This window comes from Trichosurus vulpecula, chromosome 5 (genome assembly GCF_011100635.1).
Source record: "Trichosurus vulpecula isolate mTriVul1 chromosome 5, mTriVul1.pri, whole genome shotgun sequence".
NCBI lineage: Eukaryota > Metazoa > Chordata > Mammalia > Diprotodontia > Phalangeridae > Trichosurus > Trichosurus vulpecula.
The window spans coordinates 107,928,091-107,954,911 of NC_050577.1; the positions used below are offsets into that span (position 1 = coordinate 107,928,091).

A 26,821-nucleotide genomic window follows, 5' to 3' on the forward strand; every position below is an offset into this window, starting at 1 on the left:
CAAAAGAACACAGAAACTACCTTATCTCACAAATAATTTATCCCCTTGCAAATGAAGAGATATGAAAGACGAGCGATACAGGATCATGTGCAGTATTTTACATACAGATGGAAAGTTATAAAAAACTATCACCTCACAAAAGAGTAAAAAACAGGCAAAAGAACTGAAATGCAAGTAAGTCAGGGTCATTTACAGATGAAACTGAAAAGAGATCTGCAAATAGATATACAGAATTTTAAAGGCATACAGGACTGAATTTTTTTCCTTTAAATTTCTTTTTTCTCCTTAATCTGAACTTAACAAACACCAAATAAACATAAGTAAAATTAAAAAAAAAAGATTATATATGAAATTGTGAATTTGTGAATAGAGGATTGAATTTCAAGCTATACAAAAAAGGGGAAAATTCAAAAAGGAATAAACAATAATAGCTGGCATTTATGTAGGGCTTTAAGATTTACAAAGCACTTGAACACTATCTGATTTGATCCTCACAACTTTGTAAGATAAACATGACTACCATCTGTATTTTGCAGTGAAGGCTTAAGGCAGGTAGGTGACCTGCCCATAGGCATACGACTCCTAAGTGTACCAAGGAGGATATAAATCTGGGTTCTGTCAAGACTTCAAATCCAACACTCTTTCTACTACATCACAGACAGTATTAATACCAAATAAGTGACTAATAAGGAATTCTTTGAAAATTCTCCATGTATGTATCCCTTGATAAAAAACATGGGAAAGGAACAGGCAGTCTTTCAGGCAGTTCACCACATTTTCAGTCACATAACTAACATGTGAACATAAGATCTCACTGTATTTATTATCATTTTTTAAAAAGCTGACATGGTACACACAGCTTTAAAAAAGCTTTATTCTTTCAATATCCCATGCAAGTTAAAATAATCCAGAATATCTTGATTGATGCAATCACAAATATCACTTTCTTTAATAATCCTCTAATCACCATATTAAGTGTAGTATAAAATAGAAACAAATTTGCCAGGTGTTTACCACCATCATGAAAGATCTTCTGTATAAAGTCCCACTGAAAAGATCAAATGAGATATTTGTGCTTAATAAAAGCTTGCTTCCTTCCTTTCCTGAAAGAGGCTATCCTTACACAACGAGGTTTGCACTCAACCCCAGAATAACTAAAGAGACTCTCAATAAAATCCACAGCCATGTCAAAGAGATTGGCATGACAATCCACACAAGAAAATTCAAATCCTACTGCCTAGATTATGGCATAGAATTATGTGGAAAATCTCTTGAGTTAGTCCATTACTATACATCTCTTGGTAGGTACTTCAGAGAGATAAAGAGCTACTGAATTTAAATGCTTATTGATTAATTGAAGATGACTTGGGTGACTGGAGTCTGGGAGGGACCATAGGGAAACAAGGGTGATTTACTTCCTTGGCCTATTACCTACGGAGAGGCATAAGTACTTACAGGAACAAAATGATGATTTCTCCCTAAGAAAGAGTTAAGAACAGTACTGTGTGTAATAAAACATAAAATTTTGGAGTTGGAAGGGATCTTAGAAGTTCCTAGTACAGCAGGTACTTGACAAATGCTTGCTGAATTGGACTGAAGAGGAAGAGGGCAGCCTGCATCACATTTAGGAAAATGCTCAGTGCCTTCAATGAACCCAAGCTGTTCTGTATTGCAGAAAAAAAAAATTATCTTGCCAACATCAATGGTCTCCTGGTGATTTTATGACACAGAAGGAAAAGTATGTGGCAGCTGTGAGCAGGATGCAAAATACAAGAATGAGAAAATCCAAAAGAAGAAGCAAGAGTAAAAGATGCCATCAAGGAACTGTATGACAGAAAGAGATGACAGGCTGGTCACACGGGGAGAGTAAAGGATGACAGGGAGAAAGCTAGAGTGCTCCAATGGCAGGAATCTGATATTAGGAGAAAGTGAGGCAGACTTCCTGCACTGCTGGGTCAAAGGATGGACCTGCTGAGAATTTTCAGGACATGGACAAGAGTAGTAGAGGGTGCGCAGGCATGGATGGGTTTCTATCTGAATCACAGGAGAGAACTCTCAAATCGATTCTCACAGATCCATAGGAGCAGGTTCTATGACAACGAATTGTGGATCCCCATGAAAGTAGAATAATTAGTACAATAGGAAGTGGTATAACACATGCTGCGCTTAAGCAGACTTCAACATTACTACCAATGATGAGTTGAGTACAAGAAGTGGTGAAAAACCACCAAGGATGTGTATGACTACAAAATTAAAGAGATTTGGGTCTGGTCATGTAGGAATAAAAGATAACAGCTTCCATTTACTCTGCCAGTAGGGGATAAGATAGCAGACAGTGCTAAATTTAAGGCTTCTAGACTTCCTAAAAACATTATCTTAACACTGAGTAAGTCAACATTCTATTGGAGGAACTGAATCATGAGAATGTTGGCATTTATGTTATGTGAATAAAACAAAAAACACAAAGACGTTGACAGTAAATGGAAGTAGGGTTTAAAGTCTCTCACTGTAAACACAAATAAGGGAGCTAATGGAACTAGTTCTACTAGGCATTCAAACACAATTAACAACATTTCATGGGATACTTGGCTTTCTCACACTTCAGTACTCACAAGGAACATAAACAAAATGTCAACCATGAATCTGAACTGCAGAAAATGAATCACAGATTCACAGAATCTCAGAGTTGGAAGGGACCTGAAAGTCCATCTAATCCAACCTGAACCTGAACCCCTCTACGACATACCCAACAAGTAGACACCCAGCCTCTATATGAAGACTTCCAATGAGGAGAGAAACCCATTACCTCCGGAGGCAGCCTGAAAGTAGAAAGAATACCATTTTTGGAAAGCTCTAATTGTTAGGCAATTTTTCTTGAAATATAGTTTAAATCTCCCTCTTTCCAACTTCCCACTTATTTCTGAACCTGTTTTCTTGGGACAAACAGAATAAATCTGATCCCACCTCCACATAAGAATCCCGTACATACTTTTATACAGCTGTCATAGACCCTAGGGTTTTTCTCTTCATTGAGCTTCTTTATCTAATTCTCACGTGATATAAACTCGAGGTGCTTTACCATTCTGGCTATCCCAAATGTTAGTCAGCTTATCCACGGGATGTTCAGAAGTGAACATAATGCCACAGATGTGGTCTGACTAAGGCAGAAACTATGCTTCTCTTAATGGAGGCCAGGACTGCATTAGCTTTTGTGGCTGCCACATCACATCAATGACCTGTATTATGCTTTAAGTCCCTAAAAACCACTATATCTAGTTCAAACAAATAATGTCTAACCATTCCTCACATCATCTTATAATTATGAAGTTGATATTCTGAGCTCAAGTGTACAACTTTTATGTTTATCTTAAATGAATTTCATTTTCTTATATTCAGCTCAATGCTCTAACTCGTCAAGATCAATTTGGATTCTAATTCTGTCAATCAGTGCTTTAGCTACCCTTCAAAGCTAGGGGTCATTTGTAAATTTGACAAGTATGCCCAAGTCACTGATAAAAATGTTAACAGAGATCTCTGAAGCATTCCATTGAAGACCTCTGGCAAAGATGATATTAAAACTACTCTGAATCTAGCCATTTAACCAGTTCTGAATTCATTTAATTATATAATTGTCTATACACCATCTCTCCATGTTTTCTGCAAAAATATTAGGAGACATTTTTTATCATGTGCTTTGTTAAACATCTAGGTAAACTTCACATAAGAATAAAAATAAAAACTAGCATTTATGTAGCACCTTAAGGTTTGCAAAGGCCTTTACAAATTTATCATTTGATGTTAACAACAGCCCTAATAAGGCAGGTGCTGTTATTATCTCCATTTTACAGATGGGGAAACTGAGCCTCAGAGGTTAAGTAACTTGTCTAGGTTTTGTCTGGGGCAAGATTTGAACTAAGGTCTTCCTGATTTCAGGTCCAGTCCTTTATCTACTATTCTCGCATAGGGTCTTAGCATTCTCCTTTTCTACCAATTAAGTATTGCTCATCAGAAAAGGAAACATGATTAACCTAATATGAATCATTCTACGTGAAGCTAGATGGCTTTTTCTAGATGTTCATTAACCACCTCTTGAAAGGATGATCTGTTCCAAAATTTTCCTAGAAACTGAAGATGGGCTCACGGGCTTATTTATTTAGAGACCCTATTCACTTCCTCTGTATTTGAAAATTGTACATTTTGCCCTTTTTCAGTCCTGTGGTGTCTCTCCTATCCTTCGTGATTTTTGAAATACCACTGACAATAGCTCAATGCTCTCAACTATCACGTTCTTCATTACCCAATGCTATTGACTCATCTGGGCCAGGTAACCTGAACTCACCAAGACACTATGTGAGCCCTTACCATATTCTTATTTATCTTGAACATCAACCCACGGCTAGCACTTTTGTTATGTCGTTTCTACTGTAAAGACCATCCATTCTCCTTGGCAGAAAAAAGAGAAGCAAAATCAGAACCAAGCAGCAACTCTACCCACTTTCTCCTGTCAGTGACAAAGATCCCCATATCAGTGAGCAAAGATGTGTATAGGAGAACCCGGTGAAAAATACACTGCAAAATATGTCTTCATATCAGGATATGAAAGAAGGTTTGTATTTCAGACAGAAAGAAGCCTAAAACCTAGGCCATGAAAGTGTTTTTCAATAAGAGAGCTAGAGAACTAACAAGGACATGTTTCCTCTCTCCTCAGAAAGGGAACAGAATACAGGGGTCTAGGGAATACACTACAAGCTTTGCCTAAAGAACTGGTTGTTTTGCAAACCCAGACATCCTTCTCACAGGGGAAGTTTCTACTGTGAAGGGAGAGAGTCATTTGACAGTGACAGCAAAGTAAAAAAAAAGGAGCATCAATAAAACATTTAAAAAACAAATAAGAGATTGAGTTAGGAGGCACTAGGTATGAAAGAACACCAAATAATGTCATAAATAACAGGAAATTTAGTATAAATTAAAAAACATCAATAACATATCAAAGAAACACTTAACCAAAAGAGTAGGTGGGCCAATCATGTAGAAGGAAGGAGAGGCATAGGGCATATACCTGTGATATTATAATAAACACAGCATAAAGCATGGGGACACACATAGAGAGACTAAGAGGATCTTTAGCACACAGGCGTCATGTGCAGGATTAATGAGAAGATATGAAGCAGAGTAACACAAGATGATGTGTAAATGGGCTGTACAAAGAGTTGCCATACCAATGAAATCGGAGACTCGATGCATCAAAAATTTAAGACTCATGTATACACTGCATAAATGGTGTAAGTGTACATAATTTCAACATTTATGTCGAAGCAGCAGCAAGAGAATATGAATGAAAGTAAGGATTTTCTCCTTTCACTCAAAAATTCTCTAACATTAGACAACTGTCAGGCAAATCAATTAAATATGTATTTACAAAGTACCTCCTTTGTGAAAGAGATAATGGAGGATATTAAGGATTTAACTGAGAAAATACAAATAATAAAAAAATAGATACAACATGATATAATGACTACACAGAAAAGGTAGCAGGGAAACATCAATGTGATTTCAATGTTATGGGAGAAAATCTTCACTTTCCCTATTTCCTTCTGGGAAGTTTTAGAAATGTTGTAAGAAAAAACAAAACATATATTATTCTAAAACTTGAAAGCAGCAGAAACAATCAACATTTTAAAATTATATTAAAATGAGCAAGATACTATTTTCTAGACTTGAGTCAAACAGAGAATGCCTTTATTTTTATTTTTTTTATAAATTTAATATATTTTATTAGTTTATGTTTTTTAATATTTTATTTTAAAAATATTAAATATTTTATGTTATTAATATAACAAATTTTTTTCTTTTTTAAATTTTTTTAAATATTTATTTTTATCTTTAGTTTACAACAGACGGTTCTACATAATTTTGAGTTCCAGATTTTCTCCCCTCCCTCCCCAAGACAGCATGGAATCTCATATAACTACCATGAATGACTTCGCATTGAATTAATTTATACACTAGTCAAGTTGCAGAGAAGAATTATGACCAATGCAATGAATCATGAGAAAGAAGAAACAGAACCAAAAAAAAAAAAAACCCAAAAAAACCCCTCAAAAACAAAAACAAAAGAAAAGAGAAAAAGGCGAGCATGAAGCATGCCTCAATCTGCATTCAAACTTCATAGTTCTTTCTCTGGATGTAGACAGCAGAGAATGCCTTTATTTTTAAGAAAGAATCTGATGGAAAAAACCCACCTCAAATACAAATTTTGCCACATGGAAATCTGTCTGATTCATCTCAGCTTACTGAGCAAAGTGGCCTAGGATCAATTTTTGCATCAGATAATTCATTTTTCATTATTTAAAAGTTAAAGATTTTTGAAAAGAGAAAAAGTTTACGTGTTTCAGTTAAGCTTCTCCACTTCTTTACCTTAGGTTATTTCCTAGTTTAGTAAAGTCTGAAGAAGATAAATTTTTTCAAACACTGGACAAGACAAAGGAATCTGAAGCAGGCAAGAATCAAGGGTAAGACAGCTGAGTCATTCAATGGCCTTGCCACCATGATTCAAAAAGGATTCATTTCAATTCAACAAGCATTTATTAAATGGCTACTCTTTGAAAGAAATGAGATTTGCAGACTCCTAAGCTGGGCCCAAGAACTTGAAAATGTTGTTTATTTTAATATATTTGCAGTATCTTTTTCAAAATCAATTCCTAAGTGTGTAGTAGTAGCAATTATATTTCTGCAAAGAACTTGGATCTAAGATTTTTAGCAATTTCTAAATTATGTTAATCTTGCCCTTTACTTTCTTCTGTACTGATAATTCAAGAAATAGTCTCAAAAATTACAAAGAATTTCTGACAAAAGTACACTATTTTATTCAAACTTAGTGACTGATCCACAAAATGACTTTAAAATCTTCATTGAGTTCTATAGTGGAACTCAAGAAACCCTCATCAAATATTCTTTAAACTTTTAGATTTTAAGATACGTAACTTGTATCTTGAAGAGCTTTTTAAATTTTTTATTAGGTTCTCAAAAAAACCATTAACCTAATTGAATGAGTGAATGAAGCATTTATTAAATACTTATTATGTACCAAGAACTGTGCTAAGGGGTGGAGATACAAACAGAAAAATAAGACAATCTCTGCTCTCCAGGAGCTCACATTCTAATGGGGGAGACCACACATAGAGAAACTTCAGTTGTATCAGGTAGAAAGGTTCCATGGTACTTAGGGTACAATCACAAAGCAGATGATCTCCCTTAATGTTATTTCTGCTAATGGAAATAACATGCCTCACGCCTCTTCTTTGTTATTCCACCAATAAAATCATATCAGTTTCAGCATTTGAAAATGCCAAGGACTTTGGTGGCAAAATTTTTATTTATCCACCTGCACTGAATTTTCACTTGTTTTTATTTTGTTTTTCTTCTGGTCTTCACATTTCTAGAAATAAAGGTTCTATAGAATTTTATAGGTTTGTGGAGCTTAAGAATGATGATTAGGACCCTGAAGAATGGGTACAATTTAAATATGAAGGAAAAAAGGCATTCTAGATGAGTAACTATATAGGCATAATATTATGTATTTATTAAGTAGGACATGTTTCCTGTCATTCTCTGGGACAAAATGAACAGACTCAGAAAACAGGTTTTAAAATGGTCTCTCTTTTAGGGAAGATATAAAAACGTCCCAAAATAACTAGAGCTAATGAGAAAAATATTAATACAACTACTACTTTTATGACTACGACTGTTACTAGCTAGCAGTGATGTAATGCTTTGGCTTGCTCAGTGTTTTTACAAAAATATCACTTGATCCACACTACAATCCTGAGAGGGGGTAGTTTCCATCTGAAAACAATGAAGCAGGAGAGAAAAGGATAGCAGTCTTAGCAGTCCTCCTCATTTATTCAATGCTTGTTACGGGCAATGACATTCTTGGAAAATAAGCTCCTGTGAAAGACTTCTTTTAATAACAAACCTTGCAAAGATTCTTAGATCCTCCTTTTCTTCTTCTTTTACTTTCTTACCCATTCAGACCAAAAGCAATCTACTAATCCCAAGATAAAACCTCAGTCCAGAAATAGCTTTTCCAAACCTACCGCAAGACAGAGAACTCTACCATGTCCAAAACTATCACTTTCCTCATTTTCTAGCACAATCTGACTCTTTCTTTTCAAAAAGAGCTCTACTCTTAAGGTCTGGTCATTCCTTTGGCCAAAAGAGTATTTTGCTGCCACTGTCACTCACATACTCCCTATTCGTGAGATATACTCTGCTGTTCTTAAACATTAATACTCAGAATACCCATCTCTACAGCCCCTAAGAAATGTCTTATAGAAGAATTTCTTTCAATCCAACATGCTAACTGCTATGCTATATTTTTTTGTGCACACTGCCAAAGAACAAAGGATAGTTAATACTGAGTACTGAAGTATGATGCATGAATCTACAAAACAGCAAATAATGGCAAACTAAAGAAGCAAAGGGAGAGAGAGAAGAAAAATATCCAATGAAGTAATTCTCCCAACTCTATTTAAGTGTTTCTTCATTTGAAAATGAGCAAACTGAAGTAGATAATCTCTGTTTCTTCTGGTTCTAAATATATAATCCCCTTTCTATTCCTCTTAGGCCAAGAATTCTAGTACCTACCCATAATCTAGCAAGATATTTACAATCTGAGAAGCCAGAAGGGAAAGTAATGTGCTGTTCCATAGAGATTTTATATACCTTCATCCTCATTAAATTCAATTCAAGCATTAAAGTGAACACTAGGAGTAAGGCAATAATGCCAGGTGCAAAGTTACACAAAGGTGAAAAGAATTCCAGACTCTACCCTTGAAAAGGTTATAATTTAGATAAAGGAATAAGAAATGAATAAAAATTAAAAATGATTAAGATTAAAGGGATCAAATGAAATGTCAAGAGTGCTTCTAAGATGAACTGATGCTGAGTGAAGTGAGAACTAGGAGAACAATGTACACAGTAACAGCAACACTGTGCAATGATCAACTTTGGTAGACTTAGCTTCTCTCAGAAATACAATGATCTAAGACAATTCCAAAAGACTCATGATGGAAACTGCCATCCACATCCAAAGAAAGAACTATGGAGTCTGAATGCAAATCAAAGCATACTATTTTCTCTCTCTCTCACTCTGGTTTTCCCTTTTGTTCTGATTCTTCTTTTACAACATGACTAATGTGGAAATATGTTTAATATTTTTAAAAAAGAGTGATTCCAAGATGCAGGAATCACTCTTACCTGAGAAGATCAAAGCTTCATTGAAGAGATGATACCTGAGTTGGGTTTTGAAGACAGGGGCTTTATTTATTTATTTATTTATTTATTCGTTCATTTATTTATTTTTAAGGCAAGGGTTATAACAGGCAGAGGTAACTACACAGAGTTTATATTGTGCTTTAAAGGATATGTATGCTCCCTTTCCTCCTGTGAAGGGGAATAATGTAAGATAATACTGGGAAGGTGTGCAGTGTTATACTAAAGACTTAGTAAAGGCACTAAATCTCAGGATAAGGACTTTACATTTTATTTAGTAGGCCAACAGAAAACCACTGGAGTTTGTTTGGGGTTTTTTTGAGCAGGAGAGGAACAAAAGGCCTGCTGATACAACAGTAAGACCACAATTAAAAGTCAGAAAGACTAAACATTTTGGAACATTTAAAGCTGTTTTGTGACTTCCTCCAAGACTGCAGTTAGATTCAATACAAGTTACAGAGAAGTCAGATGGCAGAGATTATCAGTACTGTAATTAGCACAGTATGTCCAAGAGACAAGAGATTCAAGAACAGATAATGAAGGACAATAACGAAAACAGCTATGTAAAACTGTAGAGTTAGAAGTAAAGTCAGGACAATGGGAGAGATTTGATGATGACAGCAAAGACAAGTTTCAAAAGAGAGGGTATGATGATAAAGTGAAAGGGGCAGGAGGTTAGCGTCAAAAGAGGGAAATCTCAAAGTTGATACTTTTGGGAACTGAACTGTTGAAAGATAATGAGGCTAACTTATGAGCACCTTTAATCTATCTCAGATGGGTAAGAAACTCAAGAGGAAAAGGTGTTAGATGACGTATCAGTAGTGTGGATACTTAACAGTCTCTTACGATAATTAAAGAGAAAGGCGGTAGAAAAGTCCAAAACCCAAGTGCCAACATGGCTCAATAAGGTGGAAGAGTGTCTTGAAGATCAGTAGACAGCTAAGACAAGGATAGGAAGGTAATAATCAAAGACTGAGTAAACTCAAAAGGGGTGAGACTCCTAAGTGAGGTTGGCAGACCAAGGTCTCTGCAGTTACAGTTGAAATTGAAGAATATGTTGACTATTCACCCTAATTCTGCATTTAAGCATGGTCTAAAAAAATCACCTTTTAAAAAAATGTGAATTCACAATTAAACCTTACCTAACTATATGCTACACCTACCTTTTGGGATTCTTGCTATGTGATCGGGACCTGGGAGAAGAAGAAAAAAGCTATTTTTAGGCTAAAGACCACAAATAAGAATAAATGGTAAAATATGACATTACAATTATTTAAAAATTTTTTTTCCTTTCCTATATATTAAAGTGACTCTATGATCACATTTTGATGACAATTCAGCAGCCTCCCATCACGGAACCTACCTAAGATACCCTCTTGGGGATCAACTCAATAGACTCCCTTCTTAGATAAGACTGGGACACAATGGGACACAAAAATAAACACCTCCCTCCTCCTCCTCTCCAAATTCTCTCCAGGAAAATTTCTCAGAATAAAAGAGACCCAAGGGTTCTGACCTTTAACTTTTAGAGACACACACTAGAATTTCTACTATAAGCTCTATCACCCAGGGATATAAATGTTCTTCCTGAAGTGAAAGGCCAGGAGATCCCCTAAAGATCTAACTACCTTCAGATTGGCTTGCTAAGGTATCCTTCCTTCAAATTCCACTGACAGACAGGAATCCAAGAGGGGAATCCAATCTATTTACCCCATCTTCCTTTGAATTAGTGAATTTCAGTATGCTTATAGTTTTAAGAAAAACCAGAGAAAACGTAGGAGTTCCAAATTTGAGTCCAGAAAAAAAAAACCCTATACACATAAAAAGAAATTCTATCACCAAAATCAAATTTATTGGCCCTTATAAAAATCATAGGGGGAACCAGCCAGTGTCAAAAAAAAAAAACAAAAAACAAAACAAAAAAAAAGAAGCTCACTTTGCTCAATATTTCTTTATCTCAAAAGATATTAAACTTTTAAGGAGTTAAATGACCAACTAATTACATACTTGCATAAAAAAGAGACTGAGCACAATAAATGGCAGATTTAAATTAGTAAAATACCCTCTAGTGGATCTACAGAAACTGTATTTCTTGACACTTTCACAACCTTTTTGATTTTTTTGTAAAAGACTAAGTGTTACTCTATCTTACCAAGAATAGAAATGAAATCAATGAGTGAGAACTTTGACCTGCTCCATTTCTGACCTGGGCTGGTTCCCTCCTCCTGAGGCAACCTGGTGGCTTCCAACTCCCACATTAATGCTTAACTCAGACGATGGATCAGCTTAGCCCACAACAGGTCAGAACTCCCAAGCTCAAAAGATACACCGGCCCCAGACTCTGAAATAGTTGGCATTATAGTACTTCACTGCCACACCCAACTCACATGCTTTACAGAAATGAAAAACTAGCAATAACCAAATTAAAATATTTAGTCCTTCATGCAGGTTTTATACCTTCTCAACTTCTCCCTTTCTTCTCTCTCTCTTTCTTCTCTGCGCTTCAGGCGTTCCTGATTTCTTTTCTCTTGCTTCTCAGCTACAACTCTCTAGAAAAATAAATACTTGTTTAAGCAATGATGACTGTAAACCAATTTTAGTATGATACATTTTTTCCAAAATAAATTTTATTGCTTTCTTTTTTGTTTTTACTTCACCAACATTTCTTACTATATCCTTCCTCCACCCCCTCCCAGAGAGCTACCCCTTATAAGAATCAAAAAAGAGAAGATTCAGCAAAACTAACCAACATATCAAAAAAGTATGATATCATACACAAGACCTGCTCCACTGAATTATGTATTTTATCTTTTATTTCCAATGCGAGGGAAATCCTGTAAAAATGAATTCTAACACTATCCAAATACTTTATATTAGAATTTAGTTCTAAAAATATTATTTGCATTTTTTGGACATGACCAATGTGAGAATTTGTAATGCTTGACTGGTGATTTGTTAACAAGAGTTTTGTTATCTCCTTGTTTTTTGGAAGGGGTAGGAGAAGGAGATGAAAGGGAGAAAAAAATGCCTGATGAATGAAACAAAATTTAATTTAAAAAATAATATTCTTTTAAAATAAATATGACAATAACTAAAATTTATACATTACCTTAAAGTTTGCCAAATGCTTTACAAATATCATCTTGTTTTATCCTTACAACAGCCCTGGGAGATGGTGCTATTATTATTCCTATTTTACAGATTGAGGAAATGAGGCCGACAGAGGTTAAGTCTTCTGCTCAGTGTTATATGGCTAGTTAGTGTCTGAAGTGGGATTTGAACTCAGGTCTTCCTAACTCCAATGCTATTCACTACACCATGTAAATACTTCTCTATGTATCATTTACTAAAGATTAGAAATCTTTTTCACACAATCAACCAGGATTAGAAGGGTCATTAAGAGGCCTTCCACGCTAAGCGCCCATTCAACGGAGGAGTGTCTTCTATAATTCAAGTGCCCAACTATATATAAGGCTAGTGTTTAGGCACTGGGCATACAATACAGATCCCACTCTCAAGGAGTTTACAATCTAATAGTGAGGAAAATATATTGAAGCAATTAATCCTACCTTATACAGGAAGTCTTTACTGATTCCCTTTAATTCTAGTGACTTTCCTCTGTTGATTATCTCCAATTTATCCTGCATATAGCTTGTTTGCACAAATTTTTTTTTACTTTGTCTCCCATATTAAACTTTGAGAACCTTGCAAGCAGGGACTGTCTTTTGCCTTTCTTTGTATTCTCAGTGTTTAACACAATTCCTGACGCATAGGAGGCACTTAATATATGTTTACTGACTGACATTCTATTGATTCAGAGACTTTAGAAGGAATAAAAAGGAAACCTGTTTATAAAGATTGTTATAACCAAAGTACCTTCAGCTCTTCAAGTTTCTCTCTTATTTCAATAAATCCAAGGTGTAGTTTCCCACCAAAATGATCAGCTAGTCGCCTGTCATTGTCATGAAGACCCAAATAAGCAGAGCATACTTCACAGACCCGAAGTTTCTGTTGTTGGAAACTGGAGGCTGGCATAGAATTCCGGTAGACTTCCTGAATGATGAAATAAAATGAGTAGTCATGTAAATATCAATAGGAAAAAAGAAATTAAAAATTAAATGTAATACTTTCCCAGGTGCCTTAGAAATTAACCATGTTAGCAAAAATATTTTCGCAAGTAATACTAAAAACGACCATTTCAGTCTTGAAAACATTTTGCCTCTTTGTGATATGTACCTTCTAAATTTTGAGGAAAATTAAAATATCTCATATCTTTTCCCACTTCCATGAAATGCTATTGTTAATAGGGACAAGGAAATAATAGCACTTTATATTTACATTCAAGAGAAATGAAGATAATAAAGTTTAAGGGACTTGCTTAATGAAAAGCTGGGTAATGTTAAGCTTTTGTGGTAGTTTTCTGGGTGGGTAAAAAAAAAGCATTGCCTTTGGGGCTTATCTATGTGAAAAAAGAGAACAGCAAAGATCTTTAATATCTCTTCCAGCTTTGGGAATTAGTAAGTTCAGTCAAGCAACTTAGAAAACCAGGTGCCAGGGGGGTGGCACCAAGATGGCGGCAGGAAAGCAGGGACTTGCTTAAGCTCTCCCACAAATCCCTCCAAACACCTGTAAAAAATGTCTCTGAACAAATTCTAGAGCTGCAGAACCCACAAAATAGCAGAGGGAAACAGGTCTCCAAACCAGGAGTGCCTGGATGGTCGCCGGGAAGGGTCTATTGCACGGTGCTGAGAGTGGAGGGCAGCCCAGCATGAGCCAGGCCAGGACAGACCAGACCCGGAGCCAGCCAGCTAGAACAGGCCTTGGGGCCATGAAACAGTGAGCTGTAGCATTACCAGACTTCTCAACCCACAAATGCCAAAGAGTGGGTTAGGCGGAAACTGCAGGATTGAGTTCAGAGTGGTCCAGCTGCCAGTTCTGGGGGTGGCAGTAGCAGCAGCAGGAAGTACCTGAGGCTGCTTCCAGAGCACCAGCATTAGCTGTTTCCCGAGTCCCTGGCTCACACAGTGGGAGGAATCTAGCAGCGGAGTACAGGGAACACTGTGGGCACAAAGGCAAATTCTCTTGCTGTGCCATGCTTGGATCTGTATTGTGGTCCTGGTTGGCAGTTCTTGGGGGAGAAGGAGCTCTGCTGTGACAGAACCTGGGGTGATGGTAGAGTAGAAGTAGTTCTGAAAACAGCAGTGCTTGGACCCTAAAGCTTGGGACAAAGTACTCTCTACAAGCAGTCATATCCTGACAAAAAGCTCAAGGGTCAAGTAGTTGGCTGGGAATATGAACAGACAGCAAAAACAAACTCAAACTCTAGAGTCCTTTTTTGGTGACAAAGAAGACCAAAACATACAGCCAGAAGAAGTCAACAAAGTCAAAGAGCCTCCAAGAAAAATATGAATTGGGCTCAGGCCATGGAAGAGCTCAAAAAGGATTTGGAAAAGTGAGTAAGAGAAGTAGAGGAAATATTGGGAAGAGAAATGAGGGTGATGCAAGAAAATCATGAAAAACAAGTCAACAACTTCCTAAAGGAGACCCCAAAAAAATACTAAAGAAAATGACACCCAAAAGGCAAAAGAGCTCCAAAAAGCCAGTAAGGAGAAGAATGCCTTGAAAGGCAGAATTACCCAAATGGAAAAGGGGGTCCAAAAGACCATTGAAGAAAATACCACCGTAAAAATTAGATTGGAGCCAAGTGGAAGCTAGTGACTTTATGAGAAACCAAGATAATATAAAACAGAACTAAAGGAATGAAAAAATGGAAGACAATGTAAAATATCAATTCCCATTTGAGTTTGGATGTTGACTATTTATCGAGCATTTTTATGTGAAGATTTTTTCCTCACTCCATACATTTTCTTCTAATTCCAGATAAACAAATTGTGATATATCAATGTAATGTAATGTCACTGAGGCCATAAGAAATGAAAGCAGATCCAAAAGAACAATAAATACAATGACTATAACAATGTAAATCACACACAGTACAAGGTAACAAAACTCAACACGACAACGTTAGTACCATGTGTGTTAGTAAGCAAAATGGGCTCCTTAGCACTTAGTTCAACCAAGTGCCCTTGAATAGTTGGCCTTTGTCTCCTTTGAGTAATTCAGTATATTTCACTGGGCCTTACTAGGTGCTAAGCCCCAGGCCCAAACCCCTATTAGGTGTGGAACCTATGTGGCTGTGGATTGGTGACTGGGGTGGGGCCCAAGGTGGGATTGGCTAAGGGGAGGTGTTAACTCCAGAGCCATGCCCTGTTAGATGTTAACCTAATCTATGTGGATGTGAACCTCCCAGGGTCCTAAGGGGAGGGGCTAACTCAAACAGCCTATCATAGCAGCCTAAGTCCTGGTCATTCAGACGACGTTTGATGAGGTCTGAAGCCCTATAAGAAGGGAGGACAGAGCCATTTGTGCAGGGCTCTGGAGATGGTGTTGATGAGGAGACTCCGGGCAGCTGTAGCTAAGGAGCCCTCCAGCTTGTAAACCCGGATGCTGAGACTTTGCTGGACTCTGGTAACTATGTATTGGGATTTGAATCAGACAAGGTCTGTCTGTTGATGTTTGTAATTTGTTTTGAAGTTCAGGGTGCTGGCTTTTTCCTCTGAACTAAGTGAATGATATTTGTATGCTGAATTAAAGTAAGCTTGTCAACCCCTTCACCTTGCTTTCCTTGGTTAAGCAGATCAAAAGAACCTGTGCTGTTGGTATCCTTCTGGGTGCTGGCTGTGGGTGGATCTCACACCCCCACAGAAGCTGCTAGCTGGATTGTGGAAACACCATACCATTAAAATCTGAGCATACATTCTTCCTTTCTGTTAACAATCAGTAAGCCATAAAAATATAAAGTAACACTGCATGGGGTAAATGTACTTCATAGGGGAGACAGGGTTTGCTGTTTGGGTGGTTGGAGGAAATGTTTGTTTTATCAAACAAATGTATCATAAATCCAAAGACTCCAGCTTCTGGGATAAGAACTCACTATTAACAAAAACTGCTAGGAAAACAGGAAAAAAGTATAGCAAAACTAGGCATAGACCAACATCTTATACCCTATACCAAGATAAAGTCAAAATGGGTACATGATTTAGATATAAAGGCTGATACTATAAAGCAAACTAGGAGAGCTAGGAATAGTCTACCTATCAGATCTATGAAAAAGGGAAGAATTTATGACCAAACAAGAGATAAAGAACATTATGAAATACAAAATGGATGATTCTGATTACGTTAAATTGAAAAGTTTTTGCACAAAGCCAATGCAACCAAGATTAGAAGGGAAGTAGAAAGCTGGGAAACAATTTTTATAGTCGATGTTGCTGATAAATGCCTTATTTTTAAAATAGAGAACTGAGTCTAATTTATGAAAATACAAGTCATTCTCCAATTGATAGATGGTCAAAGGATATGAACAGGCAGTTTTTAGAGGAAGAAATTAAAGCTATCTATAGTCATATGAACAAATGCTCTAAATTAGAGAAATGCAAATTAAAACAACTCTGAGGTACCACATCACACCTATCATATTGGCTAGCATGACAAAACAAGAAAATGATAAATGTTGGAGGATGTGGAAAAATTGGAACACCAATGCATTTTTGGTGGAGTTACGAACTGATCCAACCATTCTGAAGAATAATTTGGAACTGTGCCCAAAAGGCTATAAAACTGTACATATCCTTTGACCCAGCAACACCACTTCTAAATCTGTATCCCAAAAAGATCATAGAAATGGGAAAAAGACCCACATGTACAAAAATATTGATAGCAACTCTTTTTCAGGTGGCCAGGAATTGGAAATCGAGTGGATGCCCATCAATTAGGGAATGGCTGAACAAGTTGTGGTATATAAATGTAATGGATTACTACTGTGTTATAAGAAAAGATGAGCAGATTTCAGAAAAACCTGCAAAGACTTATATAAACTGATACTGAGTGAGGTGAGCAGAACCAGGAGAACATCGTATATGGTAACAGACACACTGTATGATGACTGACTTTGATAGATTTAGCTCTTCTCAGCAATGTAAGGATCTAAGACAACTCCAGAAGACTCCTAATGGAAAATGCTATCCACATCCAGGGAAAGAACTCTGGAGTCTGAATGCAATGGAAACATACTATTTGCTCTCTTTACTTTTGTTGTTTTGTTTTGTTTCTTCTTTCTAGTGGTTCCTCCCATTAGTTCTAATTCTTCTTTACATCATGACTAATGTGAAAATGTTTAATATGAATTTATAGGTAGAGCCTATATCAGACTGCACACCATCTTGAGGAGGGTGGAGAAGAAAGGAGAGAAAATCTGAAACTTAAAACCTTATGGAAGTGAACGTTGAAAACTAAAAATAAAGAAATTAAATTAAAAAAAAAAGAGTTAAAAGAAGAATGTCTGAGTCGGTATGTACAGACAGATATTAGGCATTCAACATGAAATATAAATACTAACATAAGTACTTCAAAAAATGCTGAGATTGAAAAACTAACCTATCATTATCAAACAATATTTTAAGTTACCTCTGCCTCTCTTTTCTTTGCTCGGGCTTTCTCCACTTCATCCATTACTTTCTGGGACTCCTCCACATTACCTTCAGCTCCTAGTTGTTCCACTTTGGCTAGTAATTTACCAATTTCCTCATTCAATTCATGGACACGTTCTGCCTAGTAAGAAGTAAAAAAGATAACGAATAAAACCATTCATAAGTAAACATAAAAGTTACAAATTTCAAGCCTATTCTTGAAAAATCTGTAATGTTATTTAAGCTGTCTAAATTTATACCTTGTTTTATTACGCTTTGCAAAAACTGCATTTTTTACAAATTGAAGGTTTGTGGCAACCCTGGTCTAATCAAGTTTATTGGCACCATTTTTTCAACAATGCATTCACATTGTCTCTGTGTCACATTTTGGTAATTCTCACAATATTTCAAACTTTTTCATTATCATTATTATACCTGTTATGCTGATAGCATCAATGATCTTCGATGTTACTACTGTAATTGTTTTGGGGCATCTGAATCATGCCCATATGAGATGGTGAAGTTACTCAATAAATGCTGTATATGTTCTGACTGTTCCGCCAACCTCGCCATTTCCCAATCCCTCTTCCTCTCCTCAGGCCTCCCTATTCCCCAAGACACAACAATACTGAAATTAGGCTAATTAATAACCCAACAACAATTGCTAAGTGCTCAAGTGAAAAGAAGTGTCAATGTGGCAAACTTCATTGCTGTCTTATTTTAAGAAATTGCCACACCCACCTCCCAATCTTCAGTAATTACCACCCTAATCAGTCAGCAGCCATCAATACTGAGGCAAGACCCTGCACCAGCAAAAAGACTATGACTCTCTGAAGGCCCAGATGATGGTTAGCATTTTTTAAACATTTTTAACATTTTAACATTTTAAACATTTTTAAACATTTGAAACATTAAACATTTTTGACACAACACTATTGCACACATAACAGACTACAGTATAGCATAAATATAAGTTTGATATGTACTGGGAAAACAACCCATGTGACTCGCTTTATTGTGATATTTATTTTATTGTGGTAGTCTGGAACCGTTTGCAATATTTCCAAGGTATGTCTGTATACAGGTATTTTCAGAAATGGCAAATATGTTGATTTGGTTTGCTTAACTGTTCTTATGTGTTTGAAGGAAAGCTTGGCAGAGAGGGCTGCCTATGCTAACTGAGAAGCAGTTATACAGTAACCATCGAGGTAAAAGGATTACAAACCCACTCCTCCTATACTCAGTGAGAAAATATTGTCCCCCACCCAGCAGGACTTTTCAAATGAGTATCTTTTCTCAAAAATAAAAATACAAGAGAAAAGGAAAATATATAACCTGTATTCAAATTGTGAAGAAATTTTAAATTAAGATTACATTAACACATGGACTAAGATTTATACCACTACTCAGTTGTGGAATATTCTAATTAAAAATTCTGATTCTCTGTTTACCCTTCTGAAGAGATGGGGAATAGGGAAAGATCTACAAGTGTGGCACATATTTTTCATGACTCTTTTGATGTACTACTTCTTCTGAGTTCTTCCTCTTTTTCTTTTTTTTTTTTTTGTCTTAGTGACACTAATTTTAGCTAAATCCCATGAATTCCAACTGGGATTATCCAGCCTTGGGACATCTCTGGAGGAAAAAAACCTATTCCCATTAGCAGCAACCCTGGGGACTCAAGATGGGGGTTATAAACTCTTCAGTTGTGCATCCCACCATGCTTCTAGCCACTGAGATTCAAATGCTGAGGTAAGTTAAGATTCTTCACCACTCCTCACTTCCTCTGTTGCTAATCAGTTGCCAAGTCTTGTTAATTCTGCTTCCATAATATCTTTAGCCTCCATAACTTATTCTCCACTCACATAGACACAACTTTTATCACTTCTTGCCTGGACTACTATCTCTATTCCTTATCCAATACATTCTCCACATAGCTCAGAATGATATTCCTAAAGCACAGATCTGACTATATCAATATCCTGCAGAGAAAGCACAACAAAATATAAATTACAGTATTTGGCATTCAAAGTCACTCCCGATCGACTCAAATCTATCTTTTCAGGTTTATGACAATTTTTTATACTTTACACTCTCTTCATTCTATTAAACTATTCCTCAGACACAACATTCTATCTCCTATCTCCCAATTCACATTGCCTCTTCACATCTGATTTGTAGAACCCCTAGCTCCTTTCAAAACTAAGTTCAAAAGGCACCTCCAACCTTGGCACCTTTCCTGATTCCCCTAGTTGCTAGCATGCACCCCTAATAAATCTGAATTCTCCTTTTTACACTTTGTATCTACTTATATGAGTATATGTTATTTCCTCAAACAGAATATAAGTTCTTTTATTAGCTGTGTGACCATAGGCAAGTTAAAAAAAAACTGCCTTAGTTTTCCTATCTGAAATGGGGATAACAGCACCTATCTCATAAGACTGTCATGAAAATAAAACTATATAATACATGTAAAGTGCTTTGAAAACTTTAGAGTTCTATGCAAATATCAACTATTTACTCTCTAAGCTTCTACTTCAGGAAATTTCATCACATCAAGACATCCTTTCCCCCAAATTCTGCCTATTCTGTCAGAATTTCCTTACTGTCTGGAAAAAAATGATTAACTTTCTTTTAGGATTTCCATATTCCTCTACCTTATATATAAAGCAATACCTAGAGTGTAGTGAAGTCCCTGTCTAAGACATCAGACTTCATTCAACAAACATCAACAAAGTACCTAAAAGGTAACAAGGCACTGTGTTAGTTGCTGGGAAAACAATACCAAAAAAGACAGAATCCTTAACCTCAAGGCAGTTATTATAATTTAATAGGGAAGGTGTGGATGAAATATGTGTACAAATGAGCATGATGCCAGACAGGATGTAGTAAGGGCAAAGGAGAGGTCTTGACAAAATGCTGTAAGAAAATTTAAGAGAGATCATTTTCGGCTGAAGGAATCTCAAAAGGTAGCTGGGCCTCAAAGGAAGTGGCAGCTATGTAGGGGGAAAGCAGAGGCATTGAGAATCATGTGCATACAAAATATGGAGGTGAAAAGAGCAGGGTGACATCAAAGGACAACAGTAGCTTAGTAGAATATGTGAAAAGCCATAGAATACGTGAAAAGAGCATGTGGAAGTAAGCAGTGTAAAATGAAACTGGAAACACAGCCTGAGCCAGACCATGCAAAGCCTTAAATGCTAGGTTAGGAATTTATATTTCACACTATAAATGATTATAGGAAAAAATACACCAATTTGGTTAGATGTTATCCTGCATCCTGAGAAGATTAACGGGGGTGAAGGACAGACTTGAAACAGAAAAGAATCTTCAGGAAGAATGCAGGATCGTGATTCACCTCAGAAATCATCTAGTACGGACATTATGAAAGCAAGATGATACTTTCGTGATTTACAGTGTGATACAACATAGAGGTTTATTCAGAGAAGCTCATAAAGACTTGGTAAACAAAATTCTCACCCCCAAGTCTACATGGCATTACCAAATGGTTCAATATCAGACACAAATAAAGTTTTGTTAATAAAAATTACCCTTAAAAAGATGTATTACTACCCTAAGGAAGGAGCAATGGACCTTTCACCTAAGTTATAGCCAAAACCTTCTATATTTGTTGCTTCCTATTGGGCTGTGATCTCCTTGAAAGCAAAGACTATCTTGCTTCAGTATTTGGATCCCTAGCCCTTAACACGGTGCTTTTCCATTTATTCATGCATTCAAAACATTCTCCCCAACCACTCTGAGTTTTTAACTCCTGTTCAGGACATCTCTTAAAAGTTGCCAACTGGACTCTTAGATCATAGACACCCTATATCTTCTGATGGTATTTCAACGATTTGAAGTCATAGTCAAAAACAAAACACTAAATTTGTCTGCTACGAATTTAAAACTTTTGAAATTCTTACTTTAGCTGCCACTTCGGCACTAATCTCTTCCTGAGTTTCTGCTAATCTTTTCTTGGCCATTTCTGTTCTCCGGTCACAGTCTGCGATGAATGACTGCAGATGATCCATTGCCTAAGATATAAATGAAAATGCAATTATTCCAAGTAAGAGCAAATATTTTCCACCAGAAAGAACATTTCAATCATGCTTTAAGCAAACAAGCAAAAAAAAAAATCCTATTTTAAACCAAACTACTCAAAAAACCAGAATCAATTAAGAAGTCAAATTATCTAAGCACATTCAAAATATTACAGTAATCACTAAAAAAAAGATAATATTTATTTAACTAAATGGCATCAGATATAATGTTACTAAAATTAATTTTATACTGGTAATAATAAAAGTACATTAAAGAAATATGAGATGCTAGTCTACATTTGACAACTGGATTTTCCCATTTATAATGTGCCAAAAGTAAAATTAATCTGAAATATGAGCATTTAATGTGAAGCATATTCTTTTAAAAGAATATTTCAAGTTCCCAAACTAGTTATTTACTTCAATAAAACACAAATGGCAGCAGAAGATAAAAAAAAAAGTTAAAGCATAAACGAAATAATTTGAAGGTTTTTTCCTTGCAGTTAGAAGGAGTCATTTGATATTTTCAATTTGAAACTTCTTTAATCATACAGTGTAAATTTATTATAATGCTTTTCTTTAAAAACTACTGATGCAATAAGCATATAAAGAATGATTCCCTAGTATAAAGATTATGTTAATAAATCAGGTCATTTTAAAGCAGTGGTATATAGGATACTATCTAAGGACCAATTAACTACTGTAATAACACAAGAACATATATCTCCAATTTATAAAAGTTTGTTATTGTTCATTTCTAAATTATCAGGAATAAAAAGTGGGAAGTGAAGTTGAACGAGGGGAGAAGAGATCAAGTAGCAAGGATTGTATTGTGGAAGGGGTAAGGGAAGAAAAAGATATTCTATAAACATCTATGTAGGTAGCCATTTAACATATAAGGTATTTAAATAAAGTGAAATGTGCATGAACTGGGACTGACTATATTAGAAATCTCTTCTGGCTAAATTTTAAAAGTTATAGTATACTTTTCTTTTTTATTTCTTCTACCCGGCATCAAAAATGTACAGGTTTTATAAATCAGATTTTCAAACTGAGAAAATTCTTGCACCTCCAGAAAATTAAAAAATTAAGTAAATCTCCTCACCCTGAAACCGAATCAAAAGCTACCACTGTAATGATGACAAGCATGATGAAACTCATACAGGTTGATACATTTATGTCTGTTTTTAAGTCTACAAATGGGAAAATTATGAAATGCTAGATCACGTTTTCCAATTTGCTACGGAAAAGTTTTGAATAATTATAATAAATTCAAGTGCTAATCCTTAGAAATCCCACCTTCAGAATCTCACACTAGGAAGGTATTTGTCATTTCCATTAGCTTTCATATAAAAGAGAACATTGTTTTTATAATAACATAAATGTGCACATCTGCATGTATATATGTATACAAATATTAACTTTGAATTTGGGTTAACTAGAATCATTAGTTATGTTTATACTTTCCTCTTTAGCTGCTGATAATTTAATATTTAAACTATCTGCTCTTCAGTCAATTAACATCTGTTTAATAAGAGATAATCTACATGAGTTTCATAAGAATGTATGAATTGCACAATTTAAAATGTCCTTAAAATAGCCACAGAATACAGTTTTGAGGAAGGTATAAGGATTTACTTTAAGCCAAGGGTTCATAATCTGGGATCTATGGATAAATGGGAGGATACACGAACTTAGATGGGAAAAAAAATGATTTCAATGTAATTAATTTCCTGTGTAATTCTACATATTTAAATTTCTGAATTTTAAAAAAAAAAAAAAACCAAAACATTTTGAGAAGAGGTCCATACACTTCACCAGACTGTCAAAGGGTTCCATGAAACAAAAAAAAGTAAACATTTGCTTTAATCTAACAAATTACAAAAGTAATTCTAAATAACTTGTTACCAGTTATTTTCTATTACTGGAATAAATGCAAAATGAATAAATCCATTCCAAAAGAAAAGAGTCAATATGTTTTAATTATTACTTTAATTTCCTTGAAAAGAGTTAATATGAAAAATCAAATTACATACGTCAAGCTCAAAGAAAAAGTCTTGTTCTTTGGATGCGATTTCATAATCTGCTCTTAAAGCCAGGTCATGGACCTTCAGACATTCTCCAAGATCCATCCTCTGAAAAAAAAAATTATTGATTAATGATAAAAGCTACAAAATAAAATGTATTTTAATTCCTATCAAGCACAATTCCTATACAAATGTATCCATTCAACATCATTTTATTGTCATACTGTAATACCCTAAGAGCATTCTTAAAATTAACCCGGTATTATGAAAACCGAAAAGATTTAATCTCTCCCAAAGGTGGAATTCTACTACTTTAAGAAAAGCAAAATTATAGCAAATGTTATCACCTTATTCCAAACAATTTGGAAAGCCTCAGAACCTGTTTCAGTATATCATGCTATTTCCACTAATATTCATGTGCATGTGTATTTACTAATAGCAATATGTAGGAAGGCAATAATACTAATAAATACTAATAAACGTGACTGTTAGAAATTTTGGTTGCCTGGTAATGGTTTCTGTTTAGGTATCAAAGCACAAACTTTTTTAAAAAACTGTATCAGGAAATACATAATAGAAATAAATGGTGAAAAGAAATAGGGAACTTAAGAACTTCTGGTGGCACTAAAAATGAGGACACTGGCTTCTAAAGGATAGTCTGTTTCCTAACTGTAACTCAAACTGTTCTATGTATGCTGGATACTCAATAAATATTGACTACTAATTGAATACCTTTCTTTCAATAATCACCTTCCTTTCCTCCTTTCTTTTCCCTAATTCCAGTAAGAAATTTAAAAGTATAAACTCTAACATTTTAAAAGAATTACTTTTCAAGGAGTTCCTCTGTATTTATGAAAACAGCTCAGTTTATGTCAGTTTCTACAGAATCAATAGTACTAATGTATGCATATGTAGGAATTTATCACTTGATTAATCTGATAAAAGAAGTCACTTCCCAGAATAAATGCCTCTCTCAGTTCCTGGACACTTTTATGAAAAGCTACAACAGAGGGAAAATTAATAAAACCACAGAAGGATTTCAGAATTGTATCTCCTTTAAGGGTTACCTATACTTTGAAACAGGTCCTCTCCCCCCGCCCCAAAAAAAAACCTTAAGAGGAAATTGGAATAAGCACTTCTTTTAATTATAATGGGAAAATAAAATTATTTATTAAACAATTAGAATTACTATAGTGGAAAGAATGTGCAGTCAGAGGACCTGAGTTCAAATGCTTTCTCTTCCACTTGGTCCCTGTGTAATTTTGGCCAAGTCACTTAATGTCCTTAAGCTTCAGTCACCTCATCTGTAAAATACCAGGAGGCTGGACTTCTAAAGCCCCTCACAGCTCTATATCTACGACTTTATTAATTTGCTTACATAAAAATTTGAAAGTTTTTTTAATAAAAGAACAAAAAATAGCAGATTGGGAACACTTGGAGCAAATATAACAGATGAAGATGAAACCAAAGCCGTTTGACTTCGAATGAATACAAAAAGGTGGCACCATCTTTTAAGTGCTGTTAGGAATGCTGAAGTTGAAGAAAAACTAAAGTTGTCAATCAATGTTCAAGAGATGAACGGGACATTATTGTCTGGCTAGGCTATGCACACACAGGAGGAACATCAAACAAAGAGCCACGTACATAGAGCGGAGGAAACAACTCCACTCTTATTTTGCTTCTGTTTTATTTCTATCAAGAAGCATGAGATCTCTGGTGGGAAAAGAGCAGAAAACTGGTTAGAGAGAAGTGAAACTTGAATGAAATAAGGGTATGATAACTACACATCTAGGTGAATTCAAATCACTAGGACTAAATGAATTATAAACTAGGGTATTGAAAAAAAACCTCTGAAGAAATCTTACGAAGTGGAGCTGACCCTTAAAAAATATAATTCAACTCCCTCATTTTTACAGATAAGGAAACTGAGGCCCAGAGAGGTAAGGGCTTTGCCCAAGCTCACAAAGGTAGTATGCAGCAGAGTCAGGATTCAAACCCATGTCCTCTGGGTCCAAATCTCATACTCCTTCCATAATACCAAACTAGATGACCAGGGAGGATGGGAAGGACATAGACACACAGTATTCCAGGATGTAAGAAGATAGACACTTTACATTTATAGGCTGCAGACTTAAATACTGTTTGTGGAAAGAGGAACTAGTAATCACTAAAAGCTAGCATGGTTCATCAAGGTAAAAAGCAAACATATTGTGTGAAACTAGGACAAATACTCAAAGGCAGCAATATGTCCCTAACAGATATTTTTAAATGTAAACAATTTACAAAAGGATAAACAAATTATAACTAATCTCTCAAAAGGGTTCAACTTCACTAATATAAGCTAAAGACAACTTTGAAGCATTATTTTGCAATCAAACTGCAAAAAATAATTAAGAGTGGTAAAACTCAAGACTGGTAGGATTCAGAAGAAACAGGTACTCTAATACAAAGCTGGTGGAATTGGAAATTGTTGTTATCTTTTTGGAGGACTACTTGGCAGAGTTATGAAAATAATCATCCTCCTTGTACCTCCATAAATCCATTATTAACCATCATTAAAAGGTGGGGTGGGGAATCTGTTCAAAGATGTTAACAGCAGTATTACTAGTAAGCAGGAAAAATTGGAACTTAAATGTTCAACAACTGGAGAATAGCTATACAAATTGTGGTTTATCAGTGAAACTGAATACTATAAAGCAGTAACATAAATAAGAGGAATTAAAATATAGATATGCATAAAATAATATGAAGTATAAAATAATATTAAGTAAAGAACCAGAAGAACATCATCAATAATTTTATTTAAGAAAAAATGTACACACAAGGATAAAACGAAGGGGATACAAAGGGAATAATAAATTGTTTTCAACATTTAATGTATTGAAACATTATGAAATGTAAATAGTTGCAAACATGTTTAGTTGGTTTTATAGATGTTTAAAGTTAGCCTTGT

At 35.4% G+C, this 26,821-nt stretch overlaps 1 protein-coding gene across 3 annotated transcripts in view; it reads right to left on the minus strand.

The window, feature by feature from the left end:
* The window catches only part of LOC118849763 (putative RNA-binding protein Luc7-like 2), a 69,988-nt gene that overhangs the window by 12,755 nt on the left and 30,412 nt on the right, over positions 1-26,821 (minus strand). For 2 of the 3 annotated variants that reach the window (XM_036758730.1, XM_036758731.1), the window contains exons 3-8: positions 23,878-23,976; positions 21,725-21,835; positions 17,800-17,943; positions 13,150-13,326; positions 11,731-11,822; positions 10,437-10,466 (exon numbers count right to left, since the gene is read on the minus strand). In XM_036758730.1, coding sequence (XP_036614625.1) covers positions 10,437-10,466; positions 11,731-11,822; positions 13,150-13,326; positions 17,800-17,943; positions 21,725-21,835; positions 23,878-23,976 — 653 coding nt within the window. The remainder of the gene's footprint in view (positions 1-10,436; positions 10,467-11,730; positions 11,823-13,149; positions 13,327-17,799; positions 17,944-21,724; positions 21,836-23,877; positions 23,977-26,821) is intronic. The other variant, XM_036758732.1, reaches the window with a different exon arrangement.